At 41.4% G+C, this 19160-nt stretch overlaps 1 protein-coding gene across 1 annotated transcript in view; it reads left to right on the plus strand.

The window, feature by feature from the left end:
- Positions 1 to 19160, plus strand: part of SPATA16 (spermatogenesis associated 16) — a 162023-nt gene that overhangs the window by 108321 nt on the left and 34542 nt on the right. The window contains exons 6-8 of the mRNA XM_025190469.3: positions 8609 to 8756; positions 14504 to 14650; positions 18762 to 18874. Of these exons, the coding sequence (XP_025046254.3) occupies positions 8609 to 8756; positions 14504 to 14650; positions 18762 to 18874 (408 nt within the window). The remainder of the gene's footprint in view (positions 1 to 8608; positions 8757 to 14503; positions 14651 to 18761; positions 18875 to 19160) is intronic.

Genomic DNA, 19160 nt, shown 5'->3' on the forward strand with positions numbered 1-19160 from the left:
CTGTGTAGTCTAGACATAGCCTGAATTTAATTCATCACCAATTTCCTCTTGTGAGGCACTAAGGAAAGAGTCAGTCCCCATCCACCGTTGATGTCACTTGTGATTTGCTTGTAAACATACTTTGCACAAGACAAGAACATCATTCCTGCATAACGTTTTGTGGAATTTGGGGGTGAGCGTGTATGGACACATGTAGATAGCTTGCTGAATATTTTCCCCAACTGGTAGTAATATATGCATTGCATTTCAATAACAACATTGGCCTTTTCCCTTTCACTGCCATCCATTTATAGCAAGTATACTTTTTTTAAAAAAAATGAGTGGTGCTCTCTAGGGAAGGATGTAAAGTATGGAATCCCTTCCCCAAAACTTTTATTGAAATATCTAATGCATCTTGAACAGTAAAGAAAACATTGTAAGCGTTTGTGCTTCTGGCTTTTAGAACTCAGTGAAATACAACATGTATTCTTATGCTGTTCTGCAAAGCCAGTTTTAAAAATATACTGCACACAAAAAAACTGGTACAGTGTAGTGACTTATTAATAACTTAAGAATCTAGATAAGCTGACATTTGATGTGACCTACATGAACAAGGAGGTATTACATTGCCTATAAGAAAAAGATCTCATCTACTATGTGCACTATATTATTTTTCATAGCATAAAACAGCTTGGGGAACAGAACATGCTACCTAGTTTTCCCCCAGAAAAATAAAAATAACATAAGAAGTTCACAATGATAAGTGATTCGTATCATAGCACTGACAGACTTAGGACAGAGCTGCCAAATATTCCCTCGTACTAGGAAATATATAGAGGCCAGTATGTAGGTTTCACTGCAGTGTTTCCATGTTTGTAAGAAGTGTAACATTCCAGCAGCTGAGCAATAAACATTTGTAGAGGAGGCTTCCAGCTTTGCCCTGGCTGATACCATTGCATTCATAAAAATCATCAGTAAAAACATCAATTCCTGCTATAAAATATAAGGGATCATGGCTGAGCTTGTACTGCAGCTCCAAGATAAAGCTCTCAGAAGAGGTCTACATTTTTAGCTAACTCAAGATGTCAAGATAATTGGATTTTCCAAATTAAACTTTTATTCACTTAAAGGGGATTAAGGTTAGGGAATGCAGCCACCAATGCTACTGTCATCATTATGAAGAATTTGCAGCCGCTTTGTAATTTTTCTTCTCCCATGTCTGTTATGAGTGAAGCAAAATGGCAAAAGCTTCATTAAAACAAGTAGTTATACTATTGGCCATAAAAAGTTGGCATAAGATACCGTTGTTTCTTGGAACTCTACCTGGTCATTTTATGAGTTTTTGCCAAAAATGTTAGAGGTTATTAAAGAGAGTGTAAGACTCTTTGGGCTAAAATTTAGGTTTCATTTAAAGGTCTACTTCATTTCACAGAAGTAGGATGGTCAGACACAAAAGGGGGTGTGTGTTTTTATTTCAGATTTAAAGGAATCCGTGATTTGGTATTTAAGGTTCGACATGTAAAAACTTTGCTGCTTAATAATTGCTCTATAGATTCTGTGACTTCACACAGTTCCAAAACAAGAGTTCTGGAAAAGATATGAACCTTCATGCTTCAAAGGCAGGTCAACCATAGGAAGAAACTGTTCCTGTGGGAGAGTTATTTCATAAATCCTATTGAAGAGTTTCTTTTTCCTTCACTTAAGCAAAAGGTGCTGGCCATGCATGGAGACATGATACCAGATTGGAGGAATTGGTGTGATCCAATAGCAATTCCTATGTTTCAGTGCACTGCCGAAGAGGGTACTTTTGATTCTTTGCAATGTTCAACATGGGCCTGACTCTGGATATGTCTACACTGCAAGCTTATTTTGAAATAAGATATTCCGGAATAGTTATTCCAAAATAGCTTATTTCAAAATAGCACCTCTACACTGCAGGGAAGCCTCAAAAGTAGTCCAAGGCAGGCTTCCCTAATGTAGATGTGCTATCTCAATTTAGAGCCCCAAGAGGCACTGGGGAGAAATAACTTAGAATGGTCCTTGTGAGGGGTTATTTTGAAAGAGCAACAGTGGAGCATCTACACACGTCTTATTTTGAAATAGCTATTTCAGAATAGGCATTATTCCTCATAGAAGGAAGTTTACAGATTTCAGAATAAGCCATCTAGTATATTGAAATTATTTCAAAATAACGGAACGGCTGTGTAGACACTCACATTGTTATTTTGAAATAATGCTAGTTATCTCGAAATAACAGTGCAGTGTAGACACACCCTCAGTGTTCACTGAGTGGAAGTTTTTCCATTGACTTCAATGAGTACTACCTCAAGACCTGAATGAGAGAGAATATAGGCTCTGTTAGCTTGACATTCTCCAAATCTGGAAGGTATCGGGGAGTGGAATGTTTGAAAAGTTTTTAAAATGTTTCCAAATTTTATGAAGAAAAATATTGCATTGAGATTCATTGTGGCCACATTCTAACACTAGATATACCTGGCCATTTTACATACGTTTATACATATATATAGCAAGTGTGGACTAAAGGCCAAGAGGTGCCACCTGCCTTGCTCTTTCCTGTCAGTGGGGGACCCCGTGCTCTGCAGCTGCCACCTCCCCCATCCAAATACATTTTACATGGCAGGACAATGTTAATCCCTAAGGACTGGAATCCAGCATGACCTGTAGGGAAGATGTTTTTCATAGTGTTCATGGAAACTATAGATTTCACAATGTTCCATCAGTTTCTCTGAGTTCCCTGGTGTTCTTTCCCCTCACCCACATTTCTAATGCCACAAATGTCAAAGTAGTGCCAGTGCCATCATTGAGATGGCACCGCAAATCGCTTGCATTGGGCATGTGTGAAAATTCAGCCAGTCTTACACGGTGCATAGGGAGATGTCTTTGCCTATCTAGAAGGTGTCCACCTCAATCCTGATGCAGGAGTGCAAAGAGTCTGCCACTAGTTGGGTACACCAACATTATCCTGTCCCAGCTGCTTCTAAACAGAGCCCCTCAAGAGGCATGGAGGCAAGAAAAAAAAAAGACTTTCCCACTCCTGTTCTCCAGGAACCAATGCAAAGTCTAGCGAAGTCAGTGGAAGTCTTTCCACTAGAATGAATACTGAGTGGATTCTCAATGCACAAAGGGAGGGGAATAACTGTTGCTAGGAACTCATTCTCAGTGTCTAGAAATGCCAATAGATGTCTGTATTAAAGTCTCCTTGAGCATATGGACTTCAGTGCATAAAGACTTCAGCCAAGAAATCTTTAGGGATCCCAGTGCATAAAGTTTTCTGTTCCAAAGTTTTTTATGCCCTGAAGTTTTTATGCCCTTAAAGATTTTCGCCCATAAAAATCCAAGGGGACAATAAAACAAATAGCAGTGACAATTCTCTCTAGAGCTGGAGAAAAATATTATTCTTAGATAATACTAGTACCTTCAGTAGTAGTATTGACCAAAATCTAAGGATCTGTTTTCCCCCTTTTAGTGATATGTTAGCATATTGCACTCTGACTGCATCCATATTTGCATCCTGTACAGACTGTTTATGGGTACATGACGGTATACAGGTTTTATTGCCATAATTTTGAATTTTTCTCAGGGCTGGCAAAGCCAAAAATGAGTTATGAAAGTAAGTGCCAGTAAAACTTCTATGCTGCAGCATACCACCATGCATTCCATTTAAACTACATATTAGGAAATTGCTTTCTATCTATAGCTTTATGGTCAAATGCTAATAACGGGTGCCCAATATCTGCACAAACATGCCAACCCCATTCAGTGACTATATCTGAACTGTAAGTTTTGTTGATTGTGCGGGCAAATAGTTAGGCCTCTGCTTTTTTAAAAAAAATGTGACTCTTGAAGACTTTATTAGTGCTATTTTTCATATTTTTTCATCTTTAAAGCTGGGTTTTTGCAAGTCCCAGAGTGATAGAAAAATTAGAGTTCATAAAACTGACATAAAACATCCGAAAGAGCTTTCCTGTAAATCACGATGTTGCTATTTTAAGGTCTAATATTTCTCAGCTTGCCATGGCTACTGTAGCTATATATCACGGGAATGCTATTATCCCATCTCACCAGAAGGAAACAGTAAGGGTACCTCTATGCTGAGAAAAACCCCTCTTCCGAGAGTCTCAGAGGTCTGGTCAACGGACTTGGGCTCACACCATGAATCTAAAAATAGCAGCAAAGACACGGGGACTAGGCTGGCCAAGGAAATAATGTGCATGTCTGACCAATGTGCTCAACAGCACTGGGGTTCAACTGCCCCCGCTTGCTGAGCTGCAGAGTCTGCCCTCCTGGCAGAACATGAATGTATACCGAGCTGGTTTTTAGCCCCTTTGTGAAAGCCCTTTAAGACAGAGTCATTTGAGTGAGACTTGCCTCCACAAGAGTTTCTTGACCATGTAGACATACCTCAGTGTCCCTACATCTGTGACACATGATATAACAGACATTTTCAGTGCAACCAATAGAATTTGTCCAGCCCTGGGCAGGGGTGCTCCGATGCCTTGGAAGGGGCAGGGCATTGGGTAGAGGGGGCGGGGCTTACACAAGCCAGCCCTTCGGCACAGCCAGGTGCACATCACCTGGGGCTGCGGTGGTGATTTACAGAGCTTGGGACTCCAGATGTTGCCGTTTCCACTGTCGTGGCAGCTGGGAACCCCAAGCCCTTTTAAATCACTGGGCCCTGAGGCAGCTGCCCTCTTCATTCCTCCCAGCCCCCGGACATTGGTCCTGGTCATTTTAAAACTATTACAGGTCCAAGACTGAATATTGCCCATTCTGGATTGCAGAGCAGGGTAATTTCCAAACACTGTTTTTCCTACTCCATATTGAGACTGAAAGATGGCAGGTCTTTGTTTTGTTTTCCATGTCTCAGATGTTTGGATGTGGGCAGCCATCCCAGCAGAGATGAATGAGTCGGCAGAGTGCATGTGAGTAGCCTAAAAGGACTTAATGAGCCCCAAATGCTACCCTAAATACCCAGCCTGTGTATTGTGGCACAGCCCTGGAGAACTCTTCAAAGGGGAGAGCAGTTATCTATAAGGCCCTTACACACACCTCCCCAGACTGAGAGAAACAGACTAGAAGGTTCACTTACCTGCAGCTCCTTTAGACTGTGCCTTCACTATGTTAGGCCCTAGAAAATTAGGCCTAGTGCAGTTATGCTAAAGCAGATGTAACAAAGGTTTCTGGGTAGTCCCTGGGCAGAACTGGAGATGGGTTCAAGCAGGGGCGCACCCTACACACTTGCTTAAGTTGCAAAAGTAAGATAAGTAAGAAGCTTCATTCTTGTACCTGCTGTGATGAGGAACAGTTTGTTGTGAGAACTGATAAGGAAACTCCCTGTTTCTGCTCTTTCCCTGTTTGTTCCAAACTCCCTGTTTATGTTCTCCTTTTGGCCCTAACAAACTGTCTCCTTGTTGCCCAGTACCTGTCTTTTGGGCTGATAAGAAATTGCTGATGCATTATGAATTGCTTAAGGCCATGATGTATAGTTGGCCAGGTGTGCATGGATACTAGAAGTTTCTAAGGAGGATGGGTTGCTTGGACGAATAGTCTGTGACGCGACGGAACTGTCTATATAAGCCTACTTGTTAATGAAATCACTGCTGGTTCACTTTGGAGATGGGCTGCTATCTATCGTAGTGCGCACTATTCAATAAAGAGCTTGTGATTGGATCTTGCTGGTGTTGCCTGTCTCTTTGCGGTCAGACAATGAACAGAGGCCGTCCGGGTTCAAGTCCCTGACACCTACCAGGACTTATGAGCATGATTTCATAGGCTGGATTTATGGCTTTGCAAGGGGTGACAATTCCCTGTGTGTATTCCTGGCATCCTGTCTGATTCCTTGCAGAGTAAAACTGCTCCATTTCTGCTGCTGTGAGGGCTGTTCACACCAGCAAAGGAGACAGAAGGACTTGAACCAAAGTGCAGTTGATTTCCTGATTCCATTCTATTCTGTGGTTGCATACATAAATTGATTCAATGTATCATTACCATATATACATGGCACTGTCTTGCTATCCAGAGCATGTGGTTCTTCTGTATAAAGTAGCCTATTTCTAAACTTTGCCACCTTTGGAAAATGTTTATGAGGGCAGACTCTGATTCTTAACTATGTCCACTAACAGGCCATTTCCAAGACACATTGTACAAGGGGAATAGATCTTTCTATTGTGTCCAGTATTGTGCTCCTGGAAATAAATTGGCACAGTACATATAAAAGGGCCTGCTTATGACCATTATAGAAAAGGACTCAGATACTTAGCTCATGTTCCCTATTGTACTCTTCCCTTCCAACCTAGCAGAAACAATTGTCTGCTGAGTGCATTGCTCAGACATGCGCATTATTTCCTGGGCAATTATATCACTGAGAAATGACTTCAACAACTGAACTGGGGTCCATTTGATCTGTCTGTAAAACAGGTCTGTGTATCAATTTATCAGGCCTGTCACTGTGGGGGGACCTGGTGATTCTAAAAAGCCCAAGGCTCCTGGCAGCCACCACCACTACTGCAGGAGTGGCTGGAGCCCAAGTCCATTTAGAATCACCATGGGAACAGTGCAGAGCCCCACACAGCACACTCGGGCCAGCTATGAGGGGTGGCAGAGTGGGGGGATATCTCACCATCCAGGCGGCACCGGGGGGGGGCCCACCCCTTGTGCCCAAGGCCCGACCCTTCCAAGGACACAGAGCCGGTCACCCCACATTGCCCAGGGGCCTGACAATCCTGTCGGCTCCCCCCATTCAGTTAAAAAACTGAGCTTTTCAGTGATTCGTTGCAATATAGGATATGATATGAAGGCTATTCCCTGTTAGAATGTGCAGATCAGTTTCTGTCTGCTTTTTCGTTGTGTTTATCTCCATTGGTCTTGTGTTGGGTGAATGTTTACACATACACAAAGTTACACTGAAGAACTATTTCAGTGTTCCCAGTTTTATTGAGGCTTTGTCGACACTAAGGAAAACGCAACCTATGTCTGTAACGGATGCAATTGCTTCAGCATTGCATGTGACTTAACAGGACGTGCAAATCAGAAAGAACTGTTTGCGTTCAATGCTGTTTCAGAAACTGTGGTTAAATCCTGACCCATGCAAGGGCAGTAGTGATGCTGAGCCAGATTCATTCTGATTGATATTGGCAGTTAACACAAGGGGCCGACCAATTCAGCTGTGGTTTTACATTAGAGGTGGGCAACCTGCAATCTTGAGGCCACATGTAGCCCGTCAGGGTTCTATGCGTGGCCCATGAGACTTTTTGTTTATGCTTGCTCATGTGCATGTTTGCCAGAGTCTGCTGGTTTAGAGCCACATCATTTTTTTCCTACTGGTATTACTAAAGTGACATGCACATACAGCAAGGACATGTGAAGTGAGGTGTCTGCTGATTGCACACGACTAACTGTGAGAACCATGTGCTCCCTCTGCAGCCAATCAAAGCGCTGCTATGGTTGAATCAGCACACCCCACAAATTCTATGTATACAAGTGTATGTCCACACTACCACCCTAGTTCGAACTAGGGTGGTTAATGTAGGCAACTGGAGTTGCAAATGAAGCCTGGGATTTGAATTTCCCAGGCTTCATTTGCATATTGCCGGGCGCCGCCATTTTTAAATGTCCGCTAGTTCAGACTCCGTGCCCGTGGCTACACACGGCACGAACTAGGTAGTTCGGATTAGGCTTCCTATTCCGAACTACCGTTACTCCTCGTGGAACGAGGTATACCGGTAGTTCGGAATAGGAAGCCTAATTCAAACTACCTAGTTCGTGCCGCGTGTAGCCACAGGCACGGAGTCCGAACTAGCGGACATTTAAAAATGGCGGCACCCGGCAATATACAAATGAAGCCCGGGAAATTCAAATCCCGGGCTTCATTTGCAACTCCGGTTGCCTACATTAACCACCTTAGTTCAAACTAGGGTGGTACTGTAGATATACCACAAGAGTAGTTAGCAAAACTACCATATCCCAGGAGACTGTCTTGGCTACAACAACCTTGTGGCCCACTGAGATGAAGGAGGGCAACTCATGTGGCCAACTCACTACCCCAGGTTGCCCATTGCTGTTTTACATGATGCATCTACTTTGTGCTGGCCTTCTGCACAAGCATAAATTTGTGCAAACAATTTGTATTTTAAGGCTAACATTCCATACAGACCTAGTACTTGATTCATGCCAACCCAAGGAGTAACCTACATGTATAGTATTTAACCAGCTCCAAAATAATGAATATAACTTCAGGTGAAGGATATGACCTTCAGAGCAGAAGGAATCAATTTAGTCTTTTTTAACTTGCAGATAATTTACCTAATACTTTTCTCCCCATTGAAGACATAGGCTCACTGCACTGAAAACTGTTTACAAATGTTTTTTCTACATTAAATTGATTTTCTGAGCATGAGACAGGGAATGTTTCCTGGAACTAATTTGAATTCTTTTCTAATTAATATTCTAGCCCAAAATATGTTATCTTTGCATGACTGTGCAATTATTAAAGGGAAAAATATCAACTGTGACAGCAATTATTTTTCTTTCCCTCCCCCACTTTTTTTTTTTTTAATGACAGTTCACTTTTTGCCAGCACAGTATGTATCATTTCTCTCCTTTTTTTTAGGCTATGATTGAAGAAGCCATCATCAGAGAAGAATCTTTTTCAGTTATGTATACACCATTTGCAACTAAAGCAAAGGCTGACAAAATAGACAAGATGAAGGACGCTTTTGCTAAAAAGCACCCCGATTACGTGGAGTACATATACACAGGTGCGAGGCAGATTTCACATCTTCAGATGGCATTGGACCTTATTGGATTGTGTGTTGGTGGCTGACATTGAGCTTGTTAGTGTGCTTGGGCCCAATTCTGCAAATTCTTACATGCGCATGGGGTATTGTTGCCAACCATCCAGGATTTTCCAAGAGCCTCCAAGAACTGAAATTAATCTTTAGTTAAAGATTATGTCATGTAATGAAATGTCCAGGAATTCGTCCAATCAAAGTTGGCAACCCTAACATGAGGTGAAATTAATTCCTGAACAGAGGGATAACAGATGACTTTTGTAGCACTTAAGTTGTTGAACACAACTATAAGTCAGGGTAAGCTTTCACCTGCAGCAGGCTGAATATTACCCAGGATGACTCAACTCTTCATTCTTTGACTTCCATTTTGCTGTTGTTTTACATTGGGCTTTACAATGTCCTCTGAAGATGGTCAGGTTTGGGCTCACCCCAGTCTCTTATGGGGTGTTCTGTAATCAAGGGCCCATATGTGGAGGATGATCTATCTCTTACTAGTTTCACCTACCCTGGGCACTAATAATAATAATAATAATACCCTGGATAGCTAGGCCTCATTCAAAACCAGGGCCTTGAGTAGGACCCAGAAGAGAATGGGGATCCAGTGGAAAGCATTGAGTTCCAGTGTGGACAGGCGAATCCTTTGTGTACCCTCCCCCCGTTGCCAGCTGCTGGTTGAGTGAGTCAACATACCATATTCTTGCCTTGATAAGCACTTAGATCACAGTGATTAGGTCCTCATCCCAAAAAGAATGTGCATGGAAAGTGGATGATGGGATAAGTCATGTCTTGTCACCATTGCTAAATTACCATAAATTAGCGTATATAACCCACACATATGTATTACCCACACCCATGCATAACCCGCAGTTTTTCCTGATTGTGTAAAAAAAGTCTTAGATAACCCACACACGTGTATAGCCCGCAGGAGATGAACAGTGGGTACTGTTAATGAACAGCACCTGTAATGAAGTGTTAATGAACCACAGCTGATGATTCTGAGCAGTAAGTATGCTACAACCCTTATTGCTGGTATATAACCCCTTTGAACCACACCATTTTACCATTTATTTATTCTTTTAGTAGTTTTAACTTGTAATACATTTTTAAAAAGTATTAAAAACTTCTTAAAACTTTTTAAACATGCCTAAGCGAAAATCCTACACAACCAATTTTAAATTGTGTATTGTGACCTATGCAAAGGACAATGGAAACAGAGCAGCAGGGAGAAAATATTCTGTCAATGAAAAGTCTGTTCAGGAGTGGAAAAGGAAGCAAAGATTGAGAAAAGAATACGCCGCAGAAAGAAAGCCAAGTGGCCGAGTCTAGAAGAAAACCTGCTGAAGTGGGTTCATGCACAGAGAGAGAACAAACGGGTGATGTCAACGGTAGCCATACAGCTTGAGGCTCGACTTATGGTTATGGAACAGAAAAGCTATGATTTTAATGGGGGCTCGGGAAATTGGGTGTACAAATTTATGCGGAGAAACAATCTGTCAGTTTGCGCACAGACATCTGTTGGCCAACGGCTTCCCGATGAATGGGAGAAGAAAATGGATGATTTTAAAACTTTTGTACATAAAGAAATTAACCAGATGGGCTTGAAACCAAACAACGTTATTAACATGGATGAGGTGCCCATGTCATTTGATATACCTGCTAATCGGTCTGTTGAGGAAACTGGATCAAAAACAGTAAGTGTAGCAACCACCGGTCATGAACGCACCTGTTTTACTGTTGTGTTGGCATGCACAGCAAATGGTGATAAATTAAAACCAAATGGTGATTTTTAAGAGGGTAACGATGCCTAGAGAAAAACTGCCGGCTGGCGTTTATCTGGTTTTTAACAAAAAGGGCTAGATGAACACAGATGTTATGAAGACGTAGACAGACAGCTGCTTTCGTGCACGAAAAGGTGGGTTTTTTAATCCTAAATCCCTGCTGCTTTTAGATTCCTTGGCCGCTCATAAAGAAACTTCAGTTCAGAAACATATCAATGCTGTGGGTGCACATATCGTCTTAATTCCAGGTGGACTGACCTGCAAGTTGCAACCACTTGATGTGGCTGTCAACCACCCATTCAAGTGCTTCATCCAAGAGGAATGGGACAATAGGATGATAAATGTGGAACACACATTCACTCCGGCAGGTCGACAGCGCCGTGAAACTTACGTGGAAGTTTGCAAATGGGTTGCTTGGGACAGAATAAAACAGGCTATTATTCAGAATGGGTTCCGTAAACGTGAAATTCTTTCCAATGTTGACTCGTCTAGCTCTGAATCTGACTACAAAAGCGATTCTGATTTGGCACCACAGACCTCAACTGTCACCAAAGCTCGCCTAGTCTTGGTTATGGATTTTATGGATGTTTTTCAAGACAGAAACAATGACGAAAGTTTTGATGGTTTTGAAAACTCAGATGCTGAGGAGGATGCTGCTACCGCTGATTCTAGTGATGTAGAATGAATGAACTTATGTATTTTATGATGATGTGAGGATGGCTTTTTTAAACTGTTTTTACCATGTATTTATTCTTTTATTATTAGTTTCACATTAAAGTTTTAACTTTTAATGTATTTTAACATCACTGCCGCTATTATTAAATTAAAATATACTGCTTTTATCAAGTAAGAGTCAGTCTTGTCTTCCTGGCGAGGGGTGCGAAGGGGGGCAGGGATTGTAAAACCTTGCATAACCCACGGGTTATATACACTAAAAGACTGTACTTACTTGAAGCAATGGAGGCTACGGCAAGATTCTAGCCTATTACAGTGTGTTGATGACTGGGAATTAGACAGAGAGAGAGGTAAATGTCTCAGTATCCGTCAAATGGCTTGAGGACATTTGCTTCCATCACAAGAACCCACATTATAGCTGGCACTTTGAAGGCTGTCCTAGCAAAATGCTCCAGAGAACTGAATTGCTGTCTGAATTCCCCCAAGAGAGAATGCCCTGGGTAAGAGGTGTGACTCACTGATTGGGCAACATGGCTATTCCACTCTCCATGCCATATCAGCTCCGAGAATAAAGACTTCATCCTTTAGGGCAATCAGTACAGATCCTTTCCAGAGCACTAAAAACGTCCTTGATAGAAAACAATGACTAGTGAGTCCAAACACTTACAACAAAGTCATGCAAGCATTGTACACAACTAAGCGCATTTATTTTGTTCATTTTATGTTTTGTTTTTAAAATGCCACAGTAAAGCCAAATCCCCTTGATTTTAAAAGTTGAAGAACACCCTACGTGTGTGGTGGTGGTGTTTTTAAATAGGGAATTGTTGTTCATCAGAGAGGTTACAAAGTAGCTGTCTTTTGTTCACTTGCTAATGTGAATGTGCATTGGCAGTAAGAGGAGCATAATATAAAACTCCTTGAACCTGAGTGCAAAGGAGACAAACTCATAGCTCACAGAATCCCATCTCCCCCAAACAATACAGAGAGAGGGTAAGATTTTCAAAAGCACATATGTGACCTAGGACAAGTCTGGAAATGTCACCCTTCATTTTTTTCTCTATTGCATCCAAGGAAATAAAAAAAAGAGAATGGGGAAGGGAAGGGAAGGGAAGGGAAGGGAAGGGAAGGGAGAGGATCTGGTCATAGACCACCTTAATCAATTATTTTGCTTATAAATATATCTAATGGTTCCAGTTTTGGCCTGTGGTGCATGGCTGTAACACCCATTAGACTTCCTTGGAGTTACTTCTGTTTGATAACTGTGCAACTGAGGACAGAATTTGGGTCTTTGACTTCTCTGGGAATTGTCCTGTGTATCTGAGATCATAATTAGGTTAATTGTGTGCCGCTCTCTGTGTATTGCGAATAAAAAAAAAACAGTAAAAGTTTTAGCATGGCTTGCATTATTGTGTTTGATTTTGTGACTGTAATGATGCTGAACTCCTTGCAGGAGGCATAAGGGATCTGTCGAAAAAGGCTTTCTTTCTCGACAGATTCCCCCTCTAGACTGCCGCTTTTTGCCGACAAAGTGCTGAGTCGGCAAAACGTGGTGGCCATTTTTATGCAAATTAGGCATGGGATATTTCAATCCCTGCCTCATTTGCAATGTCGACCTGCCTAATCTGCATCCCTCTGCCGACAGAGGGATGCAGTCTAGACATACCCCATGATTCTCTCCTTGGGGTGCAACTTCAAAAGGTTGCATTTACCTCCATGCAGGTATTTCCTAGAAGACTCACTTAATTTTGTTCCTGGTTGTCTGGAACATTATTTTAAATAGTCTTTTGGAGCAAATAAAATATCCCAGGGTTTGGATTGTCCATGTCTCCTTCTAAAGAAGTTATATACAATCATATTTAAATTTTTCATTTGTAATATACTTGATTGTACATCTATTTAAACTCAATTCAATAAGATCTTCCAAAGATATTGCTGGAGATTGCCCTATCTGCCACAGTGATGATTTTCCATCTTTGCCAGATTGGCACAGATCTGAACTTGTGACCAGCAGGTGAGTGACTCCATATCCTATAGCTCTGGGATTTTAAATGTGAATTAAATCATTTCTCTAAAGGTATGGTTTAAAACACCAGATCTCTCATGAACTTATTAGTTAAAATAGCCTTCATCACGAATTTAAGTAATATTCATTAATCCAGATCTTGATTCAGGTTTTGACTTAATGTAAGGAAGTATCATACTGAATTTTCCCCCAAGTTTCCCTTTGATCCACAAGAAGAAAAGGAGGCATATTTTAAATTCAATACTGCCTGTTTAAAACGTTTGAATCTTTCAGAGGCAGAAAGCTTTTAGAATATAGGTAGTTCTTTAAGAGCAACAATTGCAAGACCCTAGCATCCTATTAAAAGCTACACAGGATTTCAGCAGGTAGTGTTTTATAATTTCTGGCTGCTAACCACCTGCTAAGTAAACTCTATATTTCCAATGAGATCAAAAGAATAGAATGGTATGGCACAAAATTAGATAATTTAAAATATTTTCACACATCCAGAATATGCATACACCAGAGTACAGTGTATGAGTAAAACAAGGACTATACCAAATAGAACACATTTTTGAGATCACATAAGTGGAACTTGGTAGCTACTCTAGCAAAGTTAATGAAGCTCAATTGGCATAATACTTGGGAGAAGAGAAATATCTAGCTCACTGTATTTTATTTATGTCCTGGTAACACCCAGTGGGCAGTAAATGGACACCCAGTGGGCAGTAAATCTCTGTCATTCTTTAACTGCACTACTAGGCATATTAAAAGTAGAATTGGTTGAAAACAGAATAATTTTGTTGTGAACATTGTCACTACAGTTTCATCCTTTTTTGTGCAAGATGATGGCACATGAGGCTTTTGATTTCATTTCACCAAATTTAAAATTTCACCAAAAAAAGTTGTAGGAATTTTAGATTCAGGATTTTTTCAATGAGCCAGTCAGAAAATGAGATAAAATTGTCATGAACATTTTTTACCCTTTTTTTGGTGAAATTTTAAATGTCTGCCAATAAAAGTAATCGACATTCAGAATGTCAAAAACTACTTACAGTAGCTGGCACTTAACCACGTGTTTAAGGAGTTTCTGTGGTCACTTGTTTTGGTGGATGTTTTATGTTACGTTGGAGTTACCACAGTGCTCGTTTAACCTGTTTTTTTTTCAAGGGAAGAGTCTAACGTTTTTCAAGAAAGGAGCTAACTTAAAGCTCTCAAGGAAAAAGAAAGTTAAAAATGTTGTTATCATCTTCTTCCAGATCCTCATGGACTTCATGTCTTACCACAGACTGTGGATTGGGCTGCTTTCCCTCCCCAACAATTTTTGTTGACTCTGGGTTTCAAAAATAAAGAGGTTGGGAAATTATTGGAAAAGGTATCAAGTAAAAAGCTACCATCTTTTTCAGGTATGCATTGCTGATTTGTTGAATAGTTTGAATGCAATGTGGTTTGTCACCTGCAGAGGCAGGGGACCAGCTGGATCTTTGATCAAGGGACTATGCTAAACTATAGGCCACAGTGGGCATGTCTGCTTCATCATGCAATCAGACAAACACTCACCTCCTCCTCACCTCTACAGAGATACTCGTCATTGCATTTGTCAAATTCCAGTGCAGGCAGCTATTCATTTTAAATGATTAACTTGGCTTGGAGACTAAAGAAATCTAGTGGTTGTGGTATCATACTGGGTCTCAGGAGATTGAGTTTAATTCCATCCTCTACCATCCCCCTCCATGTCTTCCTTAGACAAATTGCTTAATTTCAGTGTGCCAGTTCCTCATGTATGACATGGGGTTAACAACACTGTTCTATCCCACAGAGGTCTTGTGAGGACAAATAAAGATTGGAAAAACTTAAAAAACAATGAATAGTCTAGTAGCACCTTAAAGATTAACAAAATATGTAAATGGTCTCATGAGCTTTTGTGGGCAAAACTCACTTTTTCAGATGACTGGGGTATTAAAAGTCTAGATCCAAGAATAAATTAAAGAAGGGGGGAGGAAAAAAGGGGGGTGGAGGAGAAAACAGACAGTGAATAGATTGTTCTAGTGACAAGAGGCTGATAAGAACAATTAGCACCTCATTGTTTAGTTGTCGGTTAAGTCATTAGAATGTGGAAGGTAGTGTCTGAGCCAGCCAATGTCTCTGTTCATTCCATTCTGATAAGAATTAAACTTGTAAACGAAGTTAAGTTCCAACCCTTCCCTGTGTATGTGGCTTGTGGAATTGACCTGAAACAACGTGGGCACTTGGAGATCCATTAATGATTACCCGGGCAGGTTAAAGCATCCTCCAACAGATTTCTGTGTGTTGCCTTTTCAGATATCTGATTTGTGTCCATTAATTCTTTTCTGTAGAGACGGTCCAGTTTGGTAGTTGGGTATTGCTGGCAATTGATGGCATAGATCACATTAGTGGATGTGCAGTTAAATGAGCCCCTGATATAGCGGCTGATGTGGTTGGGTTCAGTGATGATATCACTAGTGTAGATGTGAGGGCAGAGTTGGCACCGGGCCTGATTGCAGGGGTAGGTCCTGGATGATTATGATGGACGTGTGTTGTGTGGTTACTGGAAAGAATTTGTGTGAGGTTAGGGGGTTGTCTGTAGGCAAGGACTGGCCTTTCCCCCAAGGCCTGTGAGAGTGAGGGGTCATTTTCCAGAATAGATTGTAGATTGTTGATAATGCGTTGGAGGGGTTTAAGTTGTGGGCTGTAGGTGATGACAAGTGGAATTCTGTTGTTTTCTGTTCTTGGCCTGTCTTGAAGTAATTGATGTCTGGGTATTCTTTTGGCTCTGTTGATCTGTTTTTTCACGTCTTTCAGGTGAGTTTTTGAGTTTTAAGAATGCTCTATATAGATCCTAGAATAGCAAAAGCAAGAGCAAGTTTGAAGGCGATGGTTAAGATCTGGAAAAGTAAAGTGATTAGCTTAGGAACAAAGCTGAGTGTCTTGAAAATGTGTATATTTAGCAGCATGTTGTACCGATGTGAGACATGGGTGATAAAAGATTCGAAGAGAAGGATATTGGCATTCGAGAGGAGTTGTTATAGAAAGATCCTGAGAATAGGATGGATGCAGAAGGTCACCAACAAGGAATCATATAGGAAGATACAGCCGAAAGAGAACCTACTGCAGAAGGGTGTGTAATGGAAGAATGAACGACGAGCGAAAAGTTAAGACCTTGATATTCGGCATAATGGATGGTCTGAATAGGAGAGGCAGACTCCACAGAGAATGGGTAAAATATATAGTAGATTGGTGTGGAGCTAGTCTACAGAAACTAAGCCACTCCGCATGGGTCAGGGAAAGATTGAAGGAAATAGTGAGGGAGGCATCGGACACCAACGGGCGTTGAGCCTATGGTTGTTGTTGATGATGATGATATATAGATCCTCTAGGTGTTTGTCTCTGTCTGTGGGATAGGAGCAAATCCAGTTGTATCTTACGGCTTGGCTGTATACAATAGATTGAGAAATGTGTCTGGGATTGAAGCTAGAGGCATGAAAGTAAGTGCTCAAATACTAGAGAAATGAGAGCTAAATAAAACCCTTGAATAAGTATGTAGTTAGCTGCAGATGAATGGTGTTGCTTGGACTCGGCTGTGTCCAGACTCAGGGGTTTTTTCGGGAAAAGTAGCCTTTTTCCAAAAAAACTTCACCTGCGTCTAGACAGCAGCCGCGTTCTTTCGAAATTAAATCGAAAGAACGCGGCTTTTCTTTCAACGGCGGTAAACCTCATTTCACGAGGAAGAACGCCTTCTTTCGAAAGTGCTTCTTTCGAAAGAAGGCGTTCTTGAATGTAAATAGGGCTTCTTCAAAAGAGAGCATCCAGACTCACTGGGTGCTTTCTTTCGAAAAAGCGGCTTGCTCTTTCGAAAGTTCCGCATGCAGTCTAGACGCTCTCTTTCGAAAGAGGCTTGCAGTCTAGACATAGCCAGAGACTCAAATGTTTTCTTGGGCCTTGATCAAAGAGCAGCTGTTACAAAACCTTAGTGGGCCTGAAAGCACTTGTGTTACAGGGGTCTTTGGAGGTCATTCATCTTATCTATCTGTGCCTCATTTTCACCATTTGGAATCTGAGGCTAAAAATCACTACTTTTTTTTTTTTTTAAGTAAAGTTTTGTTGGAAGAGGATTAGCTAAAGAGAAACCAAGGATGGTGGTGAGCATATTGAAGGGAGGCGATAGTGGATAGCAGGCGTGGCCAAACTGTGGCTTGTGAGCTGCATGCAGCTTTTTTACACTCAGGCTACGTCTAAACTACTGTCCTCTTGCAGAGGAGCAAATGCAAATGGAGTGCTCATTTGCATATGTCACACTCTCATTTGCATTTCCTCTTCCTTTACCTTTTGCACAAGAGGTTTTCAGATGTAGCCAGAGTGCAGCTCACAGAGACCCGCCCCCATACACACCTGCAGTGGGTTGGAGGGACTAAGGGCTTCTACCTTGCAAGGAGGGGGGGGTCTAAGGGCTTTAGCCCCTTACCCTGGCAGGCACTGCCCTATTGGGACAGGTTATGCATGTCTTGCGGCCATAGGCAGTGGGTGAACCCCTGGTTTGGGCAGGCTTGCCTCCAGCTCTGTCTCTTCTGCCTGTGCCAACTATCTACACTGGTCGCTTGAATTTGCGCAAGAGCACTGACGTTCTAATGTAAGAATTCAGTTCTTCTTGCACAAATACTTTGATGCTCCTGCTCAGGGATAAGCCCTCTTGTGCAAGAATACTTGTGCAAGAGGGCCAGTGTAGACAGGCACCTTAATTTTTTGTGCAAGAAAGCCCGATGGCTAAAATGGCCATCGGAGCTTTTTTGCGCAAAACCATGTCTATACTAAGCACGGATGCTTTTGCGCAAAAGCACTATTGCCAATCTAGACGCTCTTTTGTGGAAATACTTTTAATGGAAAAACTTTTCCGTCAAAAGTATTTCTGCAAAATCATGCCAGTCTGGACGCAGCCCTGGTGTATAGGAATAGGGTAGTATTCCTTAAAATAGTTAGCAGTGCTCACATATTTTAGAAGCATGAGAAAGCAGCAGCAGTCTGTCCGTAGGCAGACCTTACATGTTTGTTTTTATTGAGTAAACAGAGTTATTTGGGACCCTATTGTGCCCCGTGGTTCTGTCCTATTGTTGTGCAAAGAGCTAAAGACTTAACAGTGGAGGTTAGTGAGGAAAAAGGAGTGAAGAAAGGGAGCATGAAAGATAAGGGAGTGAGGCTGAAGTAGGGACACCATGAAGGAGGGGCTTGGAGAGAACATCCAACCAACACAGAGGAGAGAGTGATCAGATTAAAAACTGGAGTAAAATATATCAATCAAGCCCTAGCAACATCATCAGACTGTAGAGGTCCCTCTTGCAGCTGATTTTCTCAGTTCCTGCCATCTAAGCGTCTGGTGATTTTTCCCAGCAATCTCTCACTTCCCAAGCCCATGTGGCTTGCTAAATCCCCTATAATACTTTGAATTAAGTGCACACTGGAATGATCAAAAACAATATCAAGGTTTACTATTTCATTTCTTAGAACACAGAGCTCCTTTTAGTCCTTTTACAAGAGAAGAATCAGTAAGACACTTGGAGACCATAGGGAAAAAGATCTTGCCAGTAATGGATTTTATCAGAGGCACCAAATTAAATGTGGGTATAGAAGCTACTTTATAAACTGCAGTGAATGCAGTATTAGAGGTTTGTGTATATGTGAATGATTAAAGGGTGTTTTGTCGATGGCTTTTATTCTGTTGTTTCAGGCATATTTACATGAATATGCAATTTGATAAACAAAATGTTTTTAGTTAGTGGTTCTTTGCCACATGTTCAAAAATATTTGTGGAAAGTGGCATACTCTGCATGTATGTTTACAAAGTACTATGCTGACTTTAACAGGAGCCTGAGCCGGGACTGCAATTTTATAGCCCAGTAGCCC

This window comes from Pelodiscus sinensis, chromosome 10, assembly GCF_052426305.1.
Source record: "Pelodiscus sinensis isolate ZL-2025 chromosome 10, ASM5242630v1, whole genome shotgun sequence".
NCBI lineage: Eukaryota > Metazoa > Chordata > Testudines > Trionychidae > Pelodiscus > Pelodiscus sinensis.